This window comes from Condylostylus longicornis, unplaced genomic scaffold (assembly GCF_029603195.1).
Source record: "Condylostylus longicornis isolate FDR11 unplaced genomic scaffold, ASM2960319v2 ptg000005l, whole genome shotgun sequence".
Taxonomy (NCBI): domain Eukaryota; kingdom Metazoa; phylum Arthropoda; class Insecta; order Diptera; family Dolichopodidae; genus Condylostylus; species Condylostylus longicornis.
In genome coordinates, this window is record NW_026577974.1 from 4,803,740 (window position 1) to 4,829,700 (window position 25,961).

At 19.1% G+C, this 25,961-nt stretch overlaps 1 protein-coding gene across 3 annotated transcripts; it reads left to right on the forward strand.

The window, feature by feature from the left end:
• Positions 1–1,151: 1,151 nt before the first annotated feature.
• LOC129615885 (probable serine/threonine-protein kinase clkA) lies at positions 1,152–6,886 on the forward strand. Of its 3 annotated transcripts, none has more exons than XM_055531297.1 (4): positions 1,152–1,442; positions 2,024–2,445; positions 4,073–4,330; positions 4,944–6,886. In XM_055531297.1, exons 3-4 carry the CDS (start codon positions 4,175–4,177, stop codon positions 6,501–6,503), a joined length of 1,716 nt encoding a protein of 571 aa, XP_055387272.1. In that variant the 5' UTR covers positions 1,152–1,442; positions 2,024–2,445; positions 4,073–4,174; the 3' UTR covers positions 6,504–6,886. The 3 variants fall into 3 exon arrangements, with proteins under 3 accessions (XP_055387272.1, XP_055387280.1, XP_055387287.1); XM_055531305.1 differs by having other exon boundaries at positions 2,418–2,445; XM_055531312.1 differs by lacking the exon at positions 2,024–2,445.
• Positions 6,887–25,961: the final 19,075 nt, after the last annotated feature.

Sequence of the window (25,961 nt, forward strand, 5' to 3'; positions counted from 1 at the left end):
TAATTTATTGATGCATTAATATTCAGCTAAAACTAGCTATTAAGTAGCTGATAGCTTTCGATTACATTTAAATTTAACAATGATCTTATACATAAATTGAAATATGCACAATTTGTACTAATATCAATTCAAACAAAAAAAAAATTACTTGAATATTAAGATTATTGTATGTGATTATCAATAATAATAGTAATTAAAACTGTGCATAAGACCGTTTATTAAGTTTAAATCTGAATAAATGTAAAATAAAAACTTAGTTTGACAATTTTCCTTTTACAGGCCGTGAGATTTTCAATCAATGTGCATGCGTCAGATTTTCAAATATAAAATTTTAATACATAATTGCTTTTACACAATGACATCACGATAATTTTTACTTATCTTTGGCGGTCTTTATATAAAAAAAAGTGAAAATTCATTAATTGACAAAAATGGCTAGAGAATAGAAGTTCCAATCTTTTTAATGTATTCCAGACACCCAGGAACCCTCATTACAGACCCTTAGGAAAAGCAAAGCTAATCCAGGTTAGGTTAGCTTTTAGTACGCAAAAAAAAAACTAAAAAAATAATGAATTCTTTATATAAGCAGCCAAAACAGCATTCTGCAAAAAAAAAATCTAGTTTAACCATTTTTCATTTTATATCATTCTGTCAACACTCTATCTATTTGCAAAAATTTTCGCGCTTCTTCAACTTTCATATACAAACTTTCAAACACTGAATTTACAAAAAAATACAATTAATATATAGTTATTTCTTTTACACTCATTCAATAAACATTATTTATTTATCTGTTTTCATATAAATCACAAAACAGTCATCTCTTTTTCTCTTCTACATTTTTTTTTCCTGTTTTCATAAATATTTATTTCTTTCTCATTCTTTTAATAGTTGTAAAAAAAAAAACACAATCTTTGAAACTTTCGCTAATAATAATATGTCCGTCGTCGAAACAAAATGTATATCAAGTTCACAATTGTACAAACATATACAACAGAATTTTTACTACGTTTAAAATCTTTTAGAGTAAAATTCTCCTGTTATACTCTTCTGCTTGACAATTTATATATGTATATAAACATAATAAACAAAAAAAAAGAAATAGAAAACAAAATAAAACAGTCAAAATCAAATTTGTAATTGAATTGAATGAAAGTGGAAGGAAGAAAAAAGATATTTTTGTCGGTCGGTCGGTGTCGCTGCTGTCGGTAGAGTGTAGAGAGTACTAGAGTAGTTGAGACAAATTGAAAACTGAAAAATTTTTTCATCAATATACAACAGTGTGTTAGTTTCCATATTGCGTCGTCTTTTTTTGGTCCAAAAAGAAAAAAAAAAGTTTAAGGAAAGAAAATAATAATATTAATAGAAAAAATAATATTAAAATAAAAGAAAAAAAAACATTTTCTAAAATTATTTATTTATTTTTTTTTCTACCAAAAAAGGTAAAAAAATAAAATATTTTCAAAGTTTTTTTTTTGTATATTTTTGTAAGTTGAAAAAAAAAATATTCTAGTTCGTCCTTAAGAAATTTTTTTAATTTTATTAAGAAGGAGAAAAAATAATTTAAAATTTATATTCTATTTCTACCAAATAATTGAATTTTAAATAGTTTTAAATATTAAAAATTTTAATTTTGTGAAAAAAAACCAAGGTAAAAATTATAATACCATAAAAAGAATAAATCGAAAAAAAAGAAAAGAAAAAAGGCAAAAATTTTTAATCAAAAAGTACAGTAGTTCGTATGGGTGTTGCGTGCCCCATTTTTAAAGTGATCTAATTTACACGGAAATTTCAATATTTACAAAAAAAAAAAAAGTAAATTAGGAACCTCAGCCTGCAAGAACACAAGAACATAAAATTTTCTCGAATATTTTTTTAATTTCCCATATTGTAAAATTTTTATTCTAGCCTAGCTTTTTTTTTTTGTTAAAATTTTCACGTCATCATTAAAAAAAATTTTTTTTTTTAATATTTTATTTCATTTTTTTTATTTTATTATTTTTCTTGTTTTTTTTTTTTTAAGATTTGGAAATCAGAAAAGAAAAAAGAAATCCAAAAAACAGAAAAAATACTTTGCGTACGAAACGAGAAATTTTTTGCTTAGTTGTAAGAAGAAGGAAAAAAAAAATATTTTTGACTTTCAATCGTTTTAAATATTGTATATGTACATAAAAATATAGATATATATACTTATATGTATATATATATATATATAAACGTAAAGAGAACCCATACATGAATAACACTTATAATATATAGAGTAGCGTAGCGATCTCTAAATGGCCATTTTGCAGTTGCTGTGATTTGTCCATACACAACCATCATCATCATATTATACCGCTAATATTTTTTAAAATTAATTTTGATTTATTTTTATTGTTTTTTTTTTGTATTTTGTGAATTGAAAAAAAAAATAGAAAGAAAAACGAGAATTAAATCTAAAAGGTAAGTTTTTTTTTTTTTTTTAGCAAGACTTGAAAAATATTTTTCCATATTGTAGGTATTTTCGTATATATTGCGATATTGCAAAATCTTTTTCTTTAAAAATACATAATTTATGAAAAATACATACAAATATTTACATATAATAATTATATATACACAATTTGTATACATATCTACTTATTTTTCGCTTAAAATATATATGTATGTATGTAAAAAAAAATGCTGATTGACTTTGCAAAATCTAAAAAATACGACTAAAAATATAAGTATTACAATTTGTACATATGTATATATCGATAAATATGCATATATGTACATATATAATATATATATATATATATATATAAAAATAATATAAAATACACAAATATTGTATATACATATATATATATATATATATATATATATATATATATATATATATATATATATATATAATATATATATATATATATATATATCTAAATTACATATGTTCATATTTAGATATTTTTTATTTCTTTAAAAAAAAATTTTTTATATCAAAAATATAAGTGAAAAATTAGATATATTTACACTAAATATACATATATGTAGGAACATATTTACTTTAGTATATATATATATTTGTCTACTTATTAATATATATGGCTACCTTATATACCGTATATACATATATACTCGTACAATACTTAATACAATTTGTATTTTTTGATTTAATTTTTCTTATTTTTTTTTTTTCCAATATGAATATTAAACTCATGGTTTAGTCGCGTGAAATAAAATAATTTAGTATTTAAAATGACTTGTGTACACTTTTAGGTGGGTACGAGGTAAATAGTGAAAATGGACTAACTAACTTGATAAAATTTTATATCGTATTTTTTTAGGTTCCTATTTCTACAAATACTTTATTTGTATGATATGGATCATCCTAAATATTTGAGCAATATATAAATAGCTGTTTTAAATTTTTCTTATTTTTATAATATAATAAATTAATTTTATTTGAGGCGCTTTAAAGTCTGCCTGGATCATTTTTTTTTTTTTTTTTTTTTGAAAAAATCATATCCGTATTTTAGCTAGTTCTTTTCTAGAAATTTTAGTTTTAAAAAAGAAAACCGTAAATTGTCGAAAAATTGATTAGAGTGAATTTTATAAAATATTTAAATCTATCCCCTAGAACTACGTACATAAAAAGCCATAAATCTTAGTAGATATTTCAAAAAAATAACTTCTTTTTCATAACTAGATGTAGATTCATACGTTTCTGTACATACATTGTTGCCTCTAATACAAAGCTGTTTTTACCAATTGAAACAATCTTGGCGCGATATCTTGTACAAAACAATTTTTTTTATACCTACTTACCTAAAACTCATTTTCGGTATGCTTAAAATGTTTACAATGAAAAAAAAAAAAACAAATTATAGAGGGAATTTCAAAATTCTTGTACCAAAAGGTGTTTAAACAAAAAAAGAAAACACTATCTTTTTAACGTTATATTGTTTGTGTCGATTTTCGGTTTGTGTTTGTGTATATGATGAAAAATGCATCTGGCTTTGATTTTTTCTTTTATATACAAATTTACCTATATAAATTTGCACAATATCTTCTGATAATTTTTTGTTTTTATTTTTATTTACAGAACCTTTTCTCAGATTCATTTGGAAATAATAGACCAAATAATCTTAAAAAGGATATATATAAATAGAAATCTTTCAAAATAGATTTCTAGTTAATTTCGATTATGGCACTAAATATAGCCGTCCCATTAACAGGCGTTGGTGGCCTATCACCGATTTCCCCAATTGGTCTAGACTGTTGGGAAAATGTTAAAATTTTAGCATCGCCAATTGGAAGTGAATCGAGTGGTGTCAGTTCACTTGACTCTGACGAAATCAAGGTAATTTCTTAAAGTTTAAAATAAATTTAAAAATAAAAAACAGATTACATGCCAATTTATTTATCAAAATTATAAAAACTTTCATGATGATTAATAAAAAAAATATACTATAAGAAAAGGCTAAAAGCTTGAATTAATACGACATTAGTTGGTTTTAAGCTTATATTTGGAGTATCCAAACGAGTATTTATTACTCAAGAAATTGCTCCGGGAAGGTCTGAGAATGCCAATTTATGTCCCAGCTGGACACTTTGATAATTCAAAGGCAAAATAACAGAAAATTTTGTTGTTATCACGTAGTTATCGTATTTAATGTTTTTGTTCATTCTAAGCATTTTTACGTTAATTATTTGTGATTTGGAATTTTTTGCGGCTAGCGTTATAAGTTCAATATATAAGCTAGAATTAATTTCTTCAATGATTCTAGAACCCAATTCAGACTACTCTGAGACCAATTAATTCGGTAATTCAAGAAATACCTTAAAAAGTTTTACTGAAATTAAAATAGTTTATAAACATTTTTCAGTTTAGTTTTTAGAAGCACTTAATAATTTTTCTTCTTACTCAATTTATTTTTGATGTTTATTTTTATACATAATGCATCATAACGCAGATGCAACAATGTCATTTAAACCACAACAATCACCACCAATTGCAACAGGAGCCTTCACAACAACAAGCATTCACGTTGGACTTAAAATCAACGTCTCAAGTAAATGTTACTAAAAACTCAAATCAAAATTTTGCTAATATTAATAATATAAATCTAAATAATAGTAATAATAATAATAATGCATTAATTGTAAACATAAACAATAATAATAATAAAAATATTATTGTTATTAAAAAACTACAAGACTTAAAAATAATGTACAATGGCCGTGATATATTAGATTTAGGTAAAAATATCGAAACAAATACAAAACTTTGGAATTTAAAATATACATATTTACCCGAAAACAATAATATACCAATGTTTTTGGCTAATCGCTCGCAATATCATCGTTTGGGAGCTAATGGTCACATTCAAGAATACACATTATATCATTGCGATCACTGTGATTTTCAGTTTCCTGTTATGATAAATACTGCAAATTTTATGGCTCAAACTTCTTTGAATGTAACATTGACAACAAACTCATCAGCTTTATACACAAATTCGTCAAAAAATTCAGGAGGAGTTTCCCGATCAAATACTAATGTAACAAATTCTACATCAACAATAACTTCCATTAATAACAGTAATTCAGGCACTGTTGGTTCCAAACAAGGCAAACCAAATAATAATAATAATTATAATATATACAATAAAAATAACTCGAAGCCAGTAAAAAGAGTTCAATTGACCAAAGAAGAATTAAATGAATGTGATTTTTCTTATAATTTAAAGAAAATTTTAATCGACTATAATAATTCTTTAAATAATGGAATGCAAAATTTTCCAATCAAATGCAATAATAATATCAATAATAATAATAATATTTCAAATAATCAAATACCATTAATATTTTCACATAGTGTTGCTGCAGTTGCCGCTGCTGCAGCATCATCACCACAATTATCATCTCAAGCTACATCACCATCATGTTGTTCCTCATCCGGTTATAGCTCAAATGGTTCAACCCATTCACTATTTTCCGGTAATAATGGTATTAAATATCCAGTTGCTGCAATGGCACCAAATTGCAATAATAATAATATGAATATGAATGTACAAAATAACTTTGGTAAAAATTCCGGTATACCTTTTCAACAACAGCAATCACATCAACAACAACAACAACATCAACAACATCAACAGCAGCAGCAACAGGCTAAATTAAACTATAATAAAAGTCCAACTGGAATCAATAACACAAATGCACACAATAATAACAATAATAATAACAATAACTCATTTTATTCATTATTGAATTCTTTGAATAATAATATGAATTTGAATAACAACAATAATAATAATAATAGCAATACAAACGGAAACTGCAATAATAATTATGGAAACAATTTCTGGAATACTAATAATAATAACAATAACAATATAAACGGTTTGTCCTACGGTGCCAATAATAATAATAATTTATCTAATCATAATATGAACATTCACAATCCAAATTTAATTAACAATAATAGTGCAAATAATCAAAATTTTGCCAGAATGTACAAATACTTTTAAAATACTAAATAAAAATTAAATGAAAACATAATATAATCCATATAAAAACGGTCAAGTTTAATTTTTTCACTGTTAAAATAAAAAAAATTCTTTAAGTCTGAAAAAAAAAAATTTTAATAATAATATTGACCTATTTGTTTTTCTATTTCATGAATTATTTAATTAATATATACGAAAATTTTTGCAATAATTCTAATAGTAAATTTTTGTATTAATTGAATAAGAAATGTATTTCTTTTTAATCTTTTTTTTTTATTGAAAATTTCTATTTAAAAAAAATATTTATTTTTTTTTTATTTTTCTTGTACATAATATATAGGATATATATGCATGTATATTTAGTAATATATATTTTATATATTATATTATATACATGCTATATAAACTGCAATTGCAATACAAAAACAAAAAAAGCTAATTAATTAATTAATATTTTATTACTTAATTTTTAATGCACAATATTGTAACGGTATGTTTTACATAAAAATATAACAAAAAAAAAATTAATTATGTAAATATTTGAGATAATAATGGAAATAATAGGCAATATCACTATTAAAATTTTAAAATGTTTTTTTTTTTTTTTAAATTAATTAATTAATATTTACTATTACAATTCAAACTATATATTATATAATGTACGTGTATACTTAATTATATGGAAAATATTGAAATAAAAAAAGCACTCTCAATGTTATCATTGTTTCTAAAACAAAAATGCAAAATTCATTGTTAATAAAATTATAAAGGCAGTATATAAATATTAAATATAAGAAAAACTGAAAAAAATAAAAACGTAAAATATTAGTTTTTAAGTTGTTTTCTAATTCTCAAATTTTGTTGTTTGATTTATAATGTATTAATTTTTTTTTTTCCTTTTTTTTTTTTAAAAAAATAAATATGTATTTGTATATATAAGTATACTTTCAATCATAACTTTAAAAAATCATAAAACAAAATTAATTTTAAGTTATCATGGTTTTGAAAGAGAATGAAAGATAAAAAAAAAAAGGGAATCACTAATTATTAAGAAGCCAAAACTGAATTTTTAATTATAGATTTAAATATTAGTTAACATATAAATATTTATGCAAAAAAAAAAAAATAATCAAAATACATATATCTAATATAACAATACCTTATTTTGTAATTTTTAATAATATTTAATATCAATATCGGTATAATGTAATAAGTATAAAAAGTTCACATAAACAAACAAAAAAAAAAAAAAGAAAATTTAAAAGAGTTATGTATAACATGTCCTTTAAATTTTATCTAATTCTAAAAGGATTAGACTGATTTTTTAAAATTAAATACAATTTATTATCATGTTTTTATTTTTATTTTTTATTTTAAATACACCATTCATTATTGATTATTGAGATTAAATACTAAAATATTACATTTTTGGAAATGATATCTTACACATGTTTGTATATATATATATATAAAAAAATATATATTTATATTTTTTAAACGAGGAAAATTATTTTGCATGCTTAAATTAATTATTCCTATTTATATATTATTTATTATTATTAAAAAAAAAAAAACAAAAGAAAACCAAACAAAATCAACTCCTGTTATTTAAGAAAAGAAAAAAATCGCTTAAATTACGTGATTGTTCTAACAAAAATTTATATTAATATTATAAATTGTAGAAAGAAAAAAAAGGAAAAATCAGTATTTAAAAAATATTAAGGACTCACACGGAATGTTGAAATTTTAAGTCTATAAAATTTTTTTTCGTCAAAATATTAATTATATAAATTTAAAAAAAAGATTTAAGCACAAGATAATTTTCTGAATTTTTTCCACTATTACAATAATTACATATTATTAATACTTAAATATATATATATATTTTTTTTTTTTTTGCGAAAAACATTAAAGAAATCTTTAAAAGACGACAATTTGTTAATAAATAAATAATTAAAAAAAGATGGGAAATTAATAAATTACTTATTAATCATTATATAAGAGAAAAGCTATCACAAAACTATATAAAATAAATAAAAAAAAAATTTATATTAGACTTACTTTATTCTCGCTTTACTCATTTACATTAAAAGAAAAACATAGGGAAAAAAGTTATAATAGTAAATAAGTTTAAACGAAATTTGAAATACAACAAAAGAGTTAAGAATATATATAAAAAAAAAAATACAAATTTGCTTATTTATAAAATTAATTTTTTTATTTTTAATTTTGTTCTCTCAATATACATTAAATTTTTTTTTAAAAATATTTTATTTTATATATTATGTATTATTTAAGTTTTGTTCTATCCTATTAATTATATAAAATATTAAAAGAAAAAAAATGAAAAAGAAAAGCAACAACTGTTTCGTTTTTTTTTTCCAGATTATTGATTTGTTTTTCAATGAATTATTGAAGTTTTTTTTTTAATTTTATAAAAATAATATATAATGTATGTATATATATATATAGATAGTACCTTAATAGAATTATTAGATTTACCATTTAAATAATTAATACAAAAAAAATCATTAAAGTTTTATGAAACGGCCAATCTATTTATAGTTGTATTGTGATTTTATAGAATATTAATTATGTATATTATTTTTTAATTAAAAAATTATTAAAGATAAATGCACAAATTAAGATTGTAATTAATTTTCTTTTTTTTTTATGATTAATATAAATTATCTTTTAATAAATTTGAGATCCATACCTCTTACATTTTGTTTTCTTGTTAAGAAAAACAAAAAAAATCAAAATTTTTATGAACAATAATATTCAAGATTATTTGAAAAATTTAATATTTTTAATTGTATTAACTCACATTTTATTATTATTGCTAAAAATTCAGATAAAATAATAAAAAAAAAAAAAAACAACCACAAATTTTTTGTACTTAAAAAATGTAATTTTAATAACTTATGTAACAAAACGATTTTATTGATAAAAAATAATATTCAATTTTGAAATAATAAAAGCAATTTTCAAAATAATAAAAAATTTATATTAAGTACATATGAAAACATCTCCCATCTAACTTAAATTAAAAAAAAAAACAACAATTGTTTGAATTTAAAAAAAAAAATGTTTCGTCTAAAATTGTGTTAAACTATATAATATAAGTAACAGTTGTTTTAACAAAATTAAATATAAAAATTGAATTCTCGCCTAATTAACGGGCCGATAACTTTATGTTTCCTAAGGAATTAATAAAAAATGAAAAACATTAAGTCCTTGTATGTATTACGAATTTGTAGCAATTTTGTAACAAACATTTGAACTATTACTATTAAGACATAGACTAGATATAAAATATATCAAAGATGTTAAAAAATTTTTTTTAAATATTTATTGATTTTTATAACCCTCAATATTGAATTTTTTAAATATCATTAAAATTATTATATGAAAATATTATGGAAGCATAAAAAGATGGGCTAAAAAATAAATATGTACGACATTCTTAAATTGTTTTCTCACTTACTTTTTTATAATAACATTAAAAAAAAAATTTTTTTTAATTGAATTTTAATGTGTTCTTTTAAATTTTACTGATATTTTATTTTTATTTTAAGAAAAACACAGTAATATCTTTTAAATAGCAAAAAAAAAATATTCATTTTTTACAAGCTCGATTTAATTTTTATTAATGTTTTTAATAAATAATATAAAAATGAGTAATTTAAAATAAATTTTCACAATAAAACTATAAATTATTTGTAAAATAGAAAAAAAAAAGCAAAAATGAAAAACGATAAGGAAAACAATATTCCAATTACCGTCCTTATAATTTTTTTTCTTATTTAATTTTTAATAATCATTTTTTTTTAAAATTGCTTTTTCTTCAAATTAAATAAAAAGTTTGCTAAATGATTTCTAATATGTAATGTAAATCATTTTTGGTATCAAATATTGGATTTCTTTTATTCTAATAAAAAAAAAAAATACTATCTAAGAAGAAAATCAAATAACCCGCACGCACCTACAAAATTTGTAATAAAATTAAAATACAATATTTTTTAAGTTTACTTGAAACAAAAAAAAAAAAAACTACATTTTTTTTTTTGTAATGTATTTTCGAATGTAAAAAGAATATTAAACATACATAAAAATAGATATTGTTAAAAATTTTATAAAACAATTTAAAATTGAATATGTCGTTCTTAAATAATAAATGTAAATGTATTTTATTCAATTATAAATTTATGAGAAATTATGTGCATCGCTCTTATCATAAAAAAAAAAAAAATACAAAAGAATTATTAATTCTTAGCAATAACGTAAAAAAATTAAAAGAAAAATTATTAAATTTTAATATTAAAAGAAAAGATATATTTTTAGCAAACTTGAATTTCTTATAGTATTTAAGATTTATAAAAGCAAAAAAAAAAAATTAATATTTGAAGTTTTGTAACAAAAATAATATTTAAAAAAAAAATTAAAAAAAAAAAAAATTATTGAAATTTTTGTAAAATGTGTGATTATAATTTAAGATTACTAGATGTAAAAATATTACGATAAAAAAAAAAAACAAAAATAAAATATTAATTATGAGCAAAATATTTGATTAATATTTATAATAACTTTAAAATTATAATATTACATGTATTATTATAAACATAAAACCAAACAAAACAAAATGATTATTACATGCATTGCAAAAGTAGGTGTTAAGAAAACTTTTTTTTTTTATCCTTATTTTTAAATAAGTTAATTATTTTTTTTTTTATTATCATTATTATTATTTTTTTTAATTAAATCGCTTTTTTATTATGTTTAAACGTTAAACTCTCTCTCGTATCAGAAAAAAATTAATTTTTATTTTAAAATTAAATTTATTGAAAATCAAAAAGAAAAAAGGATAAAATTAAAATATCAATAATTAGTAAAATATTAGAAAAAAGTTTGGATTATATTTTTAAAGCAATAAAGGCATTTAATAAAAATTTGATAAAAAAAAAAATTATTCAACGAAATTAAAATTTCAAATTTTTTTTTTTTAAATTATTTACAAATAAAATAATTAACTTTTACATATTTATATTCAGATTTTACTATTTAATAATATTTATTTCAATACTTATATTTTAAATTATTTCATAATGAATGAATAAATTAATTTATTTTAGCTTTTAAAATGTGTTAAATAATCGATATTATCTGTTTTTACCGTTGAAAAAATCTCAGCATGTATTGAACAGTTTTTAATACTTAGTTATAGAATATGTGTTCATATATTCTCATTATCAGACAACTTGTTCTTTATATCAAAAATTAAGCATTTTGCTAAAAATAAGCAACTATCAGTTAAAAGTTCTCAACAGAATTGTTCAAAAGTTTTGTACTTTTTAGATTAAAATCAATTTTGAAATTACTTTAGAATACAAAGACTTTGACACCGTTGAATAATATGTTATCTACCTTCAAGTGATACGTCTTGAATATGTTGTGTAAAATTTTATAAAAAAATTGTATTTAAAATTAAATTTATTTGTATAATTCTGAGATATTATTAAAATTTTTAGTAAAAATATTTATATAGTTCAATCATATGTCAATCTTGTTTCCATATCAAATTTTTTAAATTTTTCGAAAATAATAGTTAAATTCAATTGATTTCGAGCATTTTGAATCCTAAACAAAAAATTGTTATTTAATAAAAAATGAAAGAAAAATAAAATTGAAATAGAATTAATAATATTTGATTTTTTGTATCCACAAATTAAGAACGTTATCCATGACATTCCAAATGTAAATTATATGAAAAAAAAAAAACCAAACTTTTCTTCTAATGTGTTATTTTCCCTTTTTTTTTTTTTTAAATTTAATTTAATTCGAACAATGAATCTTAATTTTTTTTCAAATAATTATAAAAATTACACTAAATATAAAAGGCTATTTTAATGTTTTGTAAAAAAAAAAAAACTGAAACGATAAAAAAACCAAATAATGAAATGCATTTCCCAGTTTGTTATTCATCATTAGAAAAAAAAAAATATTTATTAATAAAATAAAATAAATTAAAAAAATTTTTAATTTTATAAAATTTAAAATTGAATTAAATTACTTATTATAAAATTCTGTGATTTTAGTTGTTTTTCATTTAGTTTTCTTATTTTTTATTTGCTTTAATTTCAAAAAAAAAAATGGAAATATGTATGAAATATAAAGTATTTAAGTGCCAGACTATTATTTTTAATTTTTATTTTAATAAATATAAATAATGTTTTCAAATTTCAATCGAGTTTTGTTTTTTTTTTTTTTTTTTTATTTTCTAGTCATTACAGCAACGAGTTTTTTATGATTTTTTTTTTTTTTGGTTCGCTATTATCATTTGTTTTTTTTTGGTTGAAAAATACCAATTCGTATTCAAAATTATTGTAATTTAATCTCATCTCTTAAATAAAATCATAAAATAATTAATAAATGTGATCAGCATATAATTTTTTTGGAAAAAAGTTAAGATTCAATTAAAATAGCTTATTAGCATATTTATTTAATTTATTTAATTTTATTATTATTTGTTTAAGTGTATATACATAATAATATCCCCTGAAATTTAAAGTCATTATCGCACTGCTATAAAAGTAAATTTTATTAATATATAAAACAAAAAAAAATAAAAATACAATGAGTCGTTATTTACAAATTTAAAAAACAAAAAAAAAAAAATTAAAAATATAAATATAGAAATTAATTTTTAATTCAAATATTTAAGTATGGTGCTGAAGATTAAAATAAAATTAAATAAATTAAAAAATATTTAAATGTAAGAACATTTAATAAAACTAAACTAAAAGTATACAAAAATTGAATGCAAAAATATTTTTTAATTTTCTCTTGGTGTAAAATCTTGCTATTCCATTTATTATGTACACATAAAACACGTACATATATGTATATTTAATATTAAATATTTTTTAATATTTGTTATTTAGATTGATCATTGAATTTTTTATTCCTTAAATTTTTTTTTTTTCGAAAATAAATTACCAAATTTTCATTTTAAATTAATTTTTTTTTTGTTATATTGTAAAAATTTCGCATTTTTTTGCATTGCTCTTTGAAAAGTTTCAAATTTTTATAAATTACTACTAAATATTTCCGTAAAATTCCTGATATTAATAATAAAAAAAAAAAGATGTAAAAATTTTCTAAAAAAAATTAATTTATATTAAAATTTTTTTTTTAAAAAAAGATGAGCTTTCAAACAAATATGAAAAAAAAAAAAACATAAAAATTAATATTTTCTCACAATCATTTTTACATAAATATAAATAAAATTTTAGAAATTTAAATTATTTAATGCTAAAGAAAAAAGAATTCTGATGTTGCAAAGTACTGATTAAAATAGAAAAGCCTTGGCCCTATTGCACCAACAACTCCAAACATTTTTTTAATCAAAATCAAATTTATCAAAAAATTTGCAGAATTTCTGTTGTACCAAGAGTCAAAATACTAATGAATTGTGCTAATAAAACAAGCACTTTTTTAAAATGTCAAAAAGTAGAAAGAAAAGTAAAAGTTTGGTTGGTTGTAATTGGGGCACTGATTTCATTTATTAGACGCCGACTACACAATTTAATTATAAATTGAATACAAGCAACCCATTTTAAATATTTAATTATTAAAATATAAAATTTATAGTTAAAAAGAATATTAAAGAAAAGAAAACTGTTTTTTTTTTTTTTAGAAATATAAGCGTATACAAACTTGTGATGAAAATAGAAAGAAAAAAAAAAATAAAATATTGAAGCTGATGAATAGACTTTAAATTTATATTACAACAAAGAATAATTACATAAATTTTTTTTTTTTGGTTCTATAGTTTGTAAGTAAAATAAATGTTCGATATCATGTTAAAGGATATAAAATTTTATTTAAATTCATGCATACATACATACATATACATTTTATTTTCATTAAAGGTGCCCTAAAATCACTTAATAAATTATTTTTATTATTATAATTAAATTTAAAATAAAGAAGATCTCCTTATTTTTCGAATTGATTTTTATTTATAATTTCTTAAAGAATTTATAATTCTCTTCAAATATTGAAGTGATTAACAAAATAAAAAATTACATCCACTCTTTATATCCTTTAACTTTCTATACTATAAATTGAAATTGCATTATAAAATTTCTTTAATATTAAAATTAAATTAACAAAATTTTAGAATATTTTAAGAAATATTAGATATGTAAAACACCAAAAATATCTTTGAAATCAAATTGCCATTTATTAAATAATTTATTTAAAAAAAAAAACAAAAAAAACAAATTAACAGAATATTAAATGTAATTATAAAAAATCTTATGATTTTGTAGTCCTATTTAAAAACTTTTTAATAAAATTTAAACAAGCAATGTATTCCTTAAAATAATTAAAAAAAAAAATAATTTTTATAACATTCAAGTTAAATTTTTTTTTCTTGTTACATATTTTGTGTATGTTCAAAATTGAAAATATGTAAATACACACTAGGGGGGCTTTCGTTAATTCAATTCTAGAATAGTTCTAACTTTAGTACGTTCAAATATTATTGACTGCACATAATACAAATAGTTCGGATCTATCAGAATTATATAAATTGGTCGTTGTTATAAAGTGAGAATTTGTAGACTGTTTTAACATTGCGACTTAGAAATTTAAATTCTAATGAAAAAGATTTTTCAACGCAGCATGAATAAACGAAAACAACCCCACATATAATTTTGTATAGAAAAGGTACAAAAATATTTTTTCATAAACATATTTTCATACTACAGAAAAAAAAAATAAAGAAGAAAAATATTTAAAAAGAAAGCAAAAGCAAAAAATACTCAATTTTTTATTGAATTATTATTATACACACATTACTTATGAAAATTTTGTAATTAAATTAGTAAGTACTTACTTTAAAATTGTAATTTTATTAAATTGGAACTGCACTTAAAAATTATAGGATGCATTTAAAGATTTTTTTCCTATTCTAGTAATAATTTTTAACAAAAAAACTCCTATAGCATTTCTAAAACAATGAGCAGTTCATAATTATATGCAACATAGCAAAAAAAATATTCTAATATTGCAGAATATATTTAACATTTTGTAAAGTTATTTTAGTTTGTTAATGATAAATTTTCTTATTATTTTAATGAAATTATTATACTTAAATTAAAAAAATATTAATATATCTGAAACACATAAAAATATATTAAATTCAAATATGATCCACCAAAAAAAAAATCGAATATAAAAATGCAAAACTAATTTATAGAATGCAAATATAAATGTAAAAGCTACTATAATTCAAATACATATTGTAAAACTAATAATCCAAATAAAATTACATGTACTTGTAATAAAATTTAAATTATTTAATTTTGCCTATTAAATTTAAATTATTCAAAAACTGCTGTAATTTAATTCTTCATAATTTTGTTATTCAAATACTTTTTTTGTAAACAATATTCCTGTATGTACTTACTTAAAATTAAATTAAAAATTAATGAATGTGTATTTTATAAAATTGGAATTGAAAAAGAATTTGTTTTTTTTTTTTTTGGAAAAGACTTAATTAGTTTTAAAATACACAATTTGTGTATAAAAGTTCACATTTAATGCTTTTGCTTCTCGATGTTTTAATATTTTAATAATTTTGAATTTTATTTTAGATTTTCTTTATTTATTTAAAAATAAATGTAAGTGTTGCAATTTTTTACATATAAAACAAACAAAATTCAAAAAAAAAAAATTATATTTATTAAAATAAATAAATAAAATAAATAAAAAAAAAAAATAACATTTACTGTGTTGTGAATTAATTTTAGGTAAAATATTTTTTAATTAAAAATATATTAAATAAAATATTTAAATAAATCAAATTACTTAGAGAAAATATAACTTGCTTCCATATTAAGAAAAAAAAAATGAGAAAAGATTAAAAAAAAAAAGGAACAAATTTGTAATTAAATGTAATTTAAAAAAAAAAAAAACAATTAATGATACTTATTACAAAACAATAAATTAAATAAATAATTAAATTAAATGAAAAAAAAAAGAAACTGAAAATGTGTGACCTTATTAATATAAAAAAAAAAATAAAATATGTCCCAGTATAGAATTATTTTTCATCTTTTTTTTATAATGAATTTTTTTTTTTGTTATTTAATTTAAATATTATTAATATATTATATAAACATAAATATATAGATGTAATAATTTAATAATTAATTTATAATTTGTATTTTGAGATTTAACTTTTTTGTTTTTATTGAATACAAATCATAATATATATATTTTTTTTTTCTTTTTTGTTAATTAAAACAATAATTATACCTAACCAAAATGTTCAATATAAAATTACAAAAATCATAGAAAATTAACAAAATTTGACAATTCAAAAATTATCATAGAAAAATCAATTGAAATTTTTCAAATTGATTTAATCAAATATTACAACTATGTACTCGTATAAAATAATAAAGATGTAATCGATAATATAAAAATGTTCGCGTTGAATTCTTTTGTATTTTCTATTGATATTTGCGGTTGATAACAAAAGCATTGTATGTAATTTTTAATTCAATTGTAGTACAACTGATAATGCAAAATTTGGTAGCCGATTAATAACCATTGGTCAGTTAATCCAAATCATTGGTCAGCAAATTTTAAATCGACCGTCATTTGACCTTATCGATTATATCCTATATAAACTATAATAAACAACAGTAATAAGAAAATAAAAAAAAAAAACAGTAAAATTACCTAACATTGTATATGCATAAAATAAATACTAAAAGAAAAACAAACAAAATAAAACTTAAAATTAATATAAGAAAAGAAAAAAAAATAATTAAGTATAGTGTTCAATAAATTCAAAATAAGTTGCCCAACAAATCACTCCAAAGACTTAAATTCCTCTGTTTTGTTATAAGAAAATTAATAAAATAAATAAAGAAAAAGAAGAAATTAATTAGAAAAAAAAGAAAAAACTAAAATAAAATACAAAAATTCTAGTTAAATTGAAAATGTCAAGAATATTATATTATAAATATAAGATATTAAAACACAAAAAACAAAAAACAAAACAAAATAGTTTCTTAAGTATTTTGTAGAAATTTAAGTAAAAAATTATTATTATTATATATATATATATATACACATTCTAGATTTATAAGTTTCTTTAATAATTTACGATATATAATTTTTTTTTTTGTGACTTTAGAAAGAAAAGAATGCTGTAATTATTATTATGTTAAATGTTGCCAAATGAATAAAAAAAAAAAATACAAAAAAAAAAAAAAAAATCACAAATAATAAAAATCATTTTTACTTTTAAAATCATTATTAACTGCAAGCCGAATATAAAAAAAAAAGTATAAAACAAATTGAAATACTAAAAATACTAAAAATACTAAAAAAAAAAAATTATATTTGAATATGTCATAAAAACTTGTAAACGAGCTTTTTAATACGAAAATCGAGATATTCGAAAAAAAAAACACAAAACAAATACAAAAAAAAAAAAATTAAATTTAAATAAATAAAAAAAATATATATATAAAAATTAAATTATTATTCTAAAAATACACTGAATAAAGAAAAACAAAAATAAAAAATATCTTTGAAAGATTATGAAAAGCATTAATAAAATGTTTAGATTTAATGTAATAAAACCCATTTTTGATTGAAAATCAAAAATAACGACTAATTTATTATAAAATATATAAAATAATTAATTATTATTGAAAAATAAACAAAAAAAAAAAAAAAACCCATAATTGAAATGTGAACTTAAATTAAATTGTGTCTTGTGTATTTTATTATTAAATATTAAATATTATTTTTGTAGTTTGTAAGATAAACCATTTTTTTATTATTATTACAATATTATTAAATTGTAAGAGATGATAAAATAATAAAAAAAAAAATCTTCTTTCTTAGATTTAAAAAAACAAAAAAACAAAAAAAAAAAATACACACTTAACAATAAAATATTTAGCTCAACGAATTTGATCGAAACGTAATTAAAAATAAATTAAATTAAATGTAATTATATATTTAATTTATATATATATATATTATATATAAAACATATATAATATAATAATTATAATAATTTTAGTATAATAATAATTACAATAAAACGAAAACAAAAAAGTTCATAATGATGTAAAAATCGCACTTAAATTTAATTTTAATAAAACAAAAAAAAATATAGAACTAAATGCATTAATATAATCATAAAAAAAAAAAAAAAAAAAAACAAAAGTCACATGAAAAATTCATGAAAAATTTACCACTATTATATAAAATATTCTTTAATATTATATAAATATTATATATTATAGATGTATATGTATACAAAATGAAAACAAAAATTATTTAATTAAATAAAAACACACAAAAAAAAAAAAAAAAAAAATTATTATTATTATTGAAAAATTCACAATAAAATGTTTAGAATTTCTTTTTTATAATTTTAATTTTTAATTTTGAATTTTTTATTTTTGAATTAATAATTTTCATTCGTATCATTTTTGTATTTTTAATATCAAAATTTTTTAATTCATAATTATATGAAATTACTTATTAATTATTATAAAACATATAATACGTTACGTATTTCCTTTAAATATAATAATAATAAAAATGAAAAAAATAAATAAAAATTTTGTATAACCCTATAAAATAATTATTATATAATTGTAAGAGTTTGTTGCCAAGGCTATTGTGAAAAGAAATATAAAAACACTCAAAAAATTTTAAAAATTGGACTATGTTTTTTTTTTTTTGTTTTTTTTTCAAATTATAAATTTCCTTGTTTTTGAAGAAACTCTTTTTTTTTTTTTTTTTTTTTTGTAAAGAAAGGGGATTTTCGATAATTCAAACCATAATTCTAATTATGGTTTTAATAAAAAGCATGTTCATTAAATCATAAATGCAAAATAGCATGTTTGAAAATTACAATTGCTGTTTATAGTTCTAAAGAAATACTGCCAAATTATCATAAATTCGTAGAAAATTATAATAGAAAAATATTGGGTATTGAGCAATTACTTTCAAGTATATTACAAAAATCTGCAAAGGTAAAATATTCAATTTCTGCAGATTTAGAAATGTATGCTAGAACTTTGTGTGCATATTTGAATTATCGATAATCACTGAAATCGTGACATAGAATTTATGTCACGATTTCAGTGATTATCGATAACTCACTGATAAATCACTGAAATTGTGACACTAATGTATGTAAGTTTAAACATTTATAACTTATCACTTTAGAGATTTTTTTGTAGCTTAAAAATTTTTTTGCATCATTTGCAGATATGAAACTAGTTAGTTGATTAACACGATTCTCGAACATGATTATTTTGTAGTAAAGATAGCACCGTTCTCGAACGTGATTATTTTGTAGTAAAGATTTTATCGAAGTGCTTTATATTAATATCTAAATAAGAATTAATTTTACGAAAATCCCCTTTTTTTTTCTCTTTTAATCCAGTTCATTTAATTTTGTGTGCCCTTGAAGAACTTTATAAAACAAACTGAAATGAGAATTTTTGTATAATTTCTTCGTTGTTTTTCAAAATTTTTTTTAATAAATTCATGATAAATGAGAAGTATGTACCGTAATGTTCTTAATGATTGTCTTAAGAATTAACAAATCAAAGTAGCAGACTTATTAATTAGTTTCTTGGTAACAAACCAATTAAAAGAAACCCTACATACTACTTAATACATTAGTAAACAGTTTAATAAATGGAAAAAAAAAGAACTTGAATTCTAGATATTTATTTGGTACGTTCTCATTAAATCAATATAAAATTTCATATCATAATAACTTTTATAATAGATTCACAGTAATATACAGTAATATTATAAAATTTTTAGAACAACATAGCTTTGAATTAGCACTAAGCTTATCCAAATACATATATGTAAGCCAAAGTAATGTTGTCTAGTGTGTGGACACCTCAAAATACTATATATAAAAATTTCCTTATTATAATTATTATTATCTATAATACACAATCTCAAAATGCTTCATTTACAAAACTATTATACACACATATATAATTATAGAATAAATGTATAATATTGAAATTTTAATTTTTAAAAAGAAAAATATCTTCGATTTGTTAATAAAATAAATAAAAAAAATAACTAAATTAAAAAAACAAATATGGTTTGTTTTTTTATTAGTTACTAAAATAAATCGAGATTTTTTTCGAATAGTACAAATTTGTGCCTTATTTGTTGAAGTAAAAAACAACAAAATAACAAAAAAAAACAAAAATGAATTATGAAAAATTGAGAAAAGTAAAAATTAAAAGTATTAATTAAATATTTCGTTTTCTGTTTTTGTCATTTCCAAAATAATTAATTTATTTTAATGAAAATTATATAATTTGTGTTATACATACATTAAAAACTTTAACTCACTCAAATTAAATGAGAATTAAAAAAAGAGCAGCTAAAAATTACATTTGTTTTTATTAAATTTTCAATAATTTTAGTAAATTAAATTAAAAAATAAAATTAAAATAAAATTCTCATTTGCATGCGCATGTGATAATGGTGATGCAAAGACTGTGTTAAAAAATTCTTATTAAACCCTGCCTCCTCCTCCTACTCCTATTCCTCCCTATTTTAAAATTACATTAAATGAAAGGTTTCGAATTTAGAAAAAAAAAAAAATCAATTATTATGTGAAATTTACATAAAATTTATTAATGCCTATATGATATGAAAATAAATTATTATTTTTAATTTCTCAATGCGTAAATTTTAAATTCAAGAGTCAAGATAGTAAGACGCCACTAATTATAATTTTGTAAAAATTGAAAATTTTTAAAAATAACAGGAAAGTGTATTTCGTTCCTTTCAAATTTTAATGACCTGCTAAGTTTAAACTAGATGTAAATTATGAGTAATGCATTTAATAAACGCATGGTTTATTTTGGAAGGGACTCAAGTCTTTTTCAAATAATAATGAAAAATTGCACCGTCCGGGTTGCACCGTTGGTGCAAGTAACTAAAATTTTAGGTGAACTAGTTATTTGCTTTTCGTATCCAACTACATACACCAATTTCAATTTGCAATTGAAATTAAATTGCAAATAGACCTGCAACGTCACTTTCAAAATAAATCATTCAAATTTTTGATTTAACATTCGATATTCTTTTTTCGATTCGATATTTTTTTAAACAGATACTAAAATTTGAATAGATTTTATTAATAACACTATAAGATTTAAATATAGCGCAATTGTTCACAAGAAAACAAATCAACTGGTGACTTTTAAGAAAATTTCTAAATAAATCAGCAATATTTTAATTTTTTGGGCAAATTTTTAAATCAAAAACTTTATTCCTATTTGTTAATAATCATAATAAATTAATTATTAGTAGACTGCCATTTAAAATAAAAAAACAAATGGGAAAAAAATTAATACTTTTAAATTTTTAAGAGTTTATTTAGTATGATGATAAAATTATTGCTGTAAGTGACTTCCTTTTTAATGCTTTCGCTTCCTTTCTGAAGCTTATTATAAACTCTTCTTGTTATTATAAACAAAAACCAAACTAAACTAAGTCAACATGACATTGACAATTCGAATCACGTAAAAATGCTTATGTTCGTTTCCGGTAAATAACATACATATTAACTGCAATTTCAATCAACTGATTTATTTTCTATAATTAATAATTTAACACCGGTCTCATTGCATTTTATTATACTTATTATAACATTTCTTCACCTCATTTAGCTATGTAGGTTTTATTTAGAATCTTGTTGTTTTTTTTATACATACTTACTTAATATGATAAGAATTGGTTATTCAATAAAGCACTACACAACTTTGAAAAAAAAAAAAAACAATTAAAGAACTTCATTGTGCTTAACCCCTCAACACCACCGTTTATTTTATACAAAAAACATTCAAATTTAAAAAATTACAAAAAAAAAAAAAAAACAAAAATATCATAAATGACCAAAAAAAAAACTTTGAAATTTTTGTAAGATTTTTTATTTCATTAATCTTTTTAATAAAATTTTTATGATGCGAAAATGTTCTTGGAAAGAAAAATAAAAACAATATAAAAAAATTTCCGCTTCCTCTTTTCTTCGCTTTTAAAAATTTTCAATTAAATTCTTTCCTACCGATTAATTCTATTTACATATTATATATAGAACTTTTCTGGTTTAGTTCTTAATATTTTAAAAAAATAAAAAAAATATTTCTATTTTAAAGCTTTTAAAATTTAATATATAACTTCATAGATGCTTAAGAAGACTTATATACATATATCATATATATCTTATATATATATCATATATAACTTATATTATATATCTATATATGTATATATATCATATATATATCATATATAACTTATATTATATATCTATATATGTATATATATATATATATCATATATACATACACCATGTAAATATACTCGTACATATATCATATATATTATATATATCATATATATCATATGTATATATATATATATCATATATACATTATATATATCATATATATATCATATATATATCATATGTACATATACCATATATATCTTTTTTTATATATATATATATAATCACTACATTACTAAATATAAATGTTAAAAATAATAAAAATCAATTAAAAACAATATCAAAAAACTTAAATATAAATTAAAAAATATGACAAAAATACTATACAAATATACTTTATATTTTTTTTGCCACACAAAACTCTAGTAGAACAAGAAAATAAATAAGCCATATATATGTATATACTTAAGTATGTATATGTAGAGAATTAAGCTTAAGTATAAAATAAAAATAAACCTATAAATCAGTTTCTGTTTTTTAAAAACAAACTATACATGTAATTTCGGAACTATTAAAATTTATTACCAGAATTTAATTTTTCTTTGTTTCAAAAAAAAATGAAGACTATTATACCAATTAATATTATATTATTATATATAATTATATATATGATATATATATATATATATATATATATATATTTAGAAAATATAGACAAATTAACGAAGAAAAAATTAATAAAATAAATATTTTTAAGATCTCGTTTTAGAAATTATAAAATTAAGTAAAAAGAAATAAATCATTAAGGCAATAAATAAACGACTAGAATTAATTATTATTAATTATATATATGTATTATTGATAATATATATTAAATAACACATACATTTTAGAAAAGGAAAAATAAATAAAATAAAACCATCCGATCATTATTAATGATAAATGTCTAGTATAGTATATAGATTTAAATCAAAATATAATTATGTATGTGTAAATAGTACATACACACAATACAAATAAAATTTTCAACTGAAATTATATAATTATATAAATAAATTCAATGTATAAGCTGCTCCTCTAAAAATATTAATAAACTATATATATATAAAAACAAATACTATTTGTAATTTGCTATAAATATAACTATTACATTATATAAAAATAATTTTATATAAATGAAAAAGAGAGAAAAAAATAAACAATATTTTATTTAACTAATAATAAATTTTTAACAAATAATAACTGTAATACAATATATTTGTTAACTTTTAATAAAATATAATCAACTCTGTAGAACATGTTTATGAAATACATGTACATATGTATGGGCCCGATAATATCCAAAAGAATTTTAAGGGCCTTGTACAAAAATCTATAATATATCAATAATAAAATAATTTGTGTAATAAATTATTGTAATTAAGTATAAAATTGAGAATGTGAAAAATTAAGAATAAGTGAATGTATTTGTGTTGTTTTTAAAATGACATCGCGCGGTAACAATGCATATGGATATGTTATATTTGTTGAGTAATATACAAGTCACAATAACTTATAGTTGTTAACAACAGTATTATTATTAAATACTAACTGTCCTATATCGAAAATATGCATGTATATTAAGGAAATTTTAAATTTACTTAAATTTTAATTGTATCTCGGTATATTTTACTCACCAAGTAAAAGAGAAATTGAGTGGGTATATCATACACATTGTATAATGTAATATTCGAGTGAGAATTTTTTGGTCATTATTCCATTCACTTTATTTTTGAAGGTGACAAATTCAATTGATATTTTTAGAAAGAATGCGAAAATCTAATTGAACGTAAATAAAAAGCGAGATACAAAATTATATTGTTAATTTTCGAAAATTATTCGCCAAACTGAATTTTATAATAACTTATAAATAGTCAATGTACTTCTCCAAAAATTTTTGCAAAATTACAGAACTAATTATTTTGTCACGTCACCCCTATAATTGACAGTATATTGTGTCATATACTGTCATTTATATTTCAGTGGCGTTTTGGCCTTAGTATATGTTTTATTCGACAGACACCAGGTGCAATAAAAATAGATAATAATAATTATAACAAGAATTTTTTATATGTATGCTATAAAAATAACTGAAAATAAATAAATTTCAATTTAATTTTATATTTAATAATATAAAAATTTCTTACATTTCAACAATATTAATTTATATATTTTTTTTTTGTAATTTTCTGATTTTATAAATAATTATTCTAAAACTAATTGTCCTATAAACTTGAACTATAATATTATATAAAAAAAAAGCATTTTTTAGCAATATTAAAGAATAATATAAAAAATATTCGCATACTATATAATTAATAAATTAATATAAACAAACACACACACACACATTTCTGTACTATATATAAATAAAATATATAAAAAAAGAAAAAGCATTTGAATATAAAAACACAAAACAAAATGATGTTACTATAATATTATAATTTTAATTATTATTATATTTAATAAAAAAGTATATATATAAAAAAAAACAAAAAAAAAACGAAAAAAAAAGTCGATATAAACCGATTAAAAATTCCTAAGGGAACATTTAAAAATGCATATTATATTAAAAATTAAGATATATAAAAACAAAAACCAAAAACTAGTAATAATAATCATTTTATTTGAAACAAAATCAATAAACAAAAATTATTTATATATATATATCAATATCTATATATGAATATATATATATATAGTTATTCTATATGAATAAATATTTTATGTGTATTATTGAAATATGCATTTTATATTATACATATTATGTAGTTGTAATGTAAGAAAAAAGGGAAGGGATATGTGTTATACAAATATGGGTCTGACACAAAATATCTTAATCGACAAATTTAGCTCTTTGTGTCTGTTTACAGGTTGTATTATTTTTTCTTATTATAAAAATTTTTATGGGCTAGGAGATAAATATATCCGAGTAGAAAGAAGAGAAGTGATATATACAGCCCGTTTAAATTGGAACAATTGGATGCAAAAATATATATAGCAATAAACGAAGAAATTTTGCAGTATTATAATTTGCCATATTGTTACCGATTAGCAGTCTTTTGTGATCTTTTGACGTAGTTTGCGAATTGAACAAAATGGAAATAAATATCATA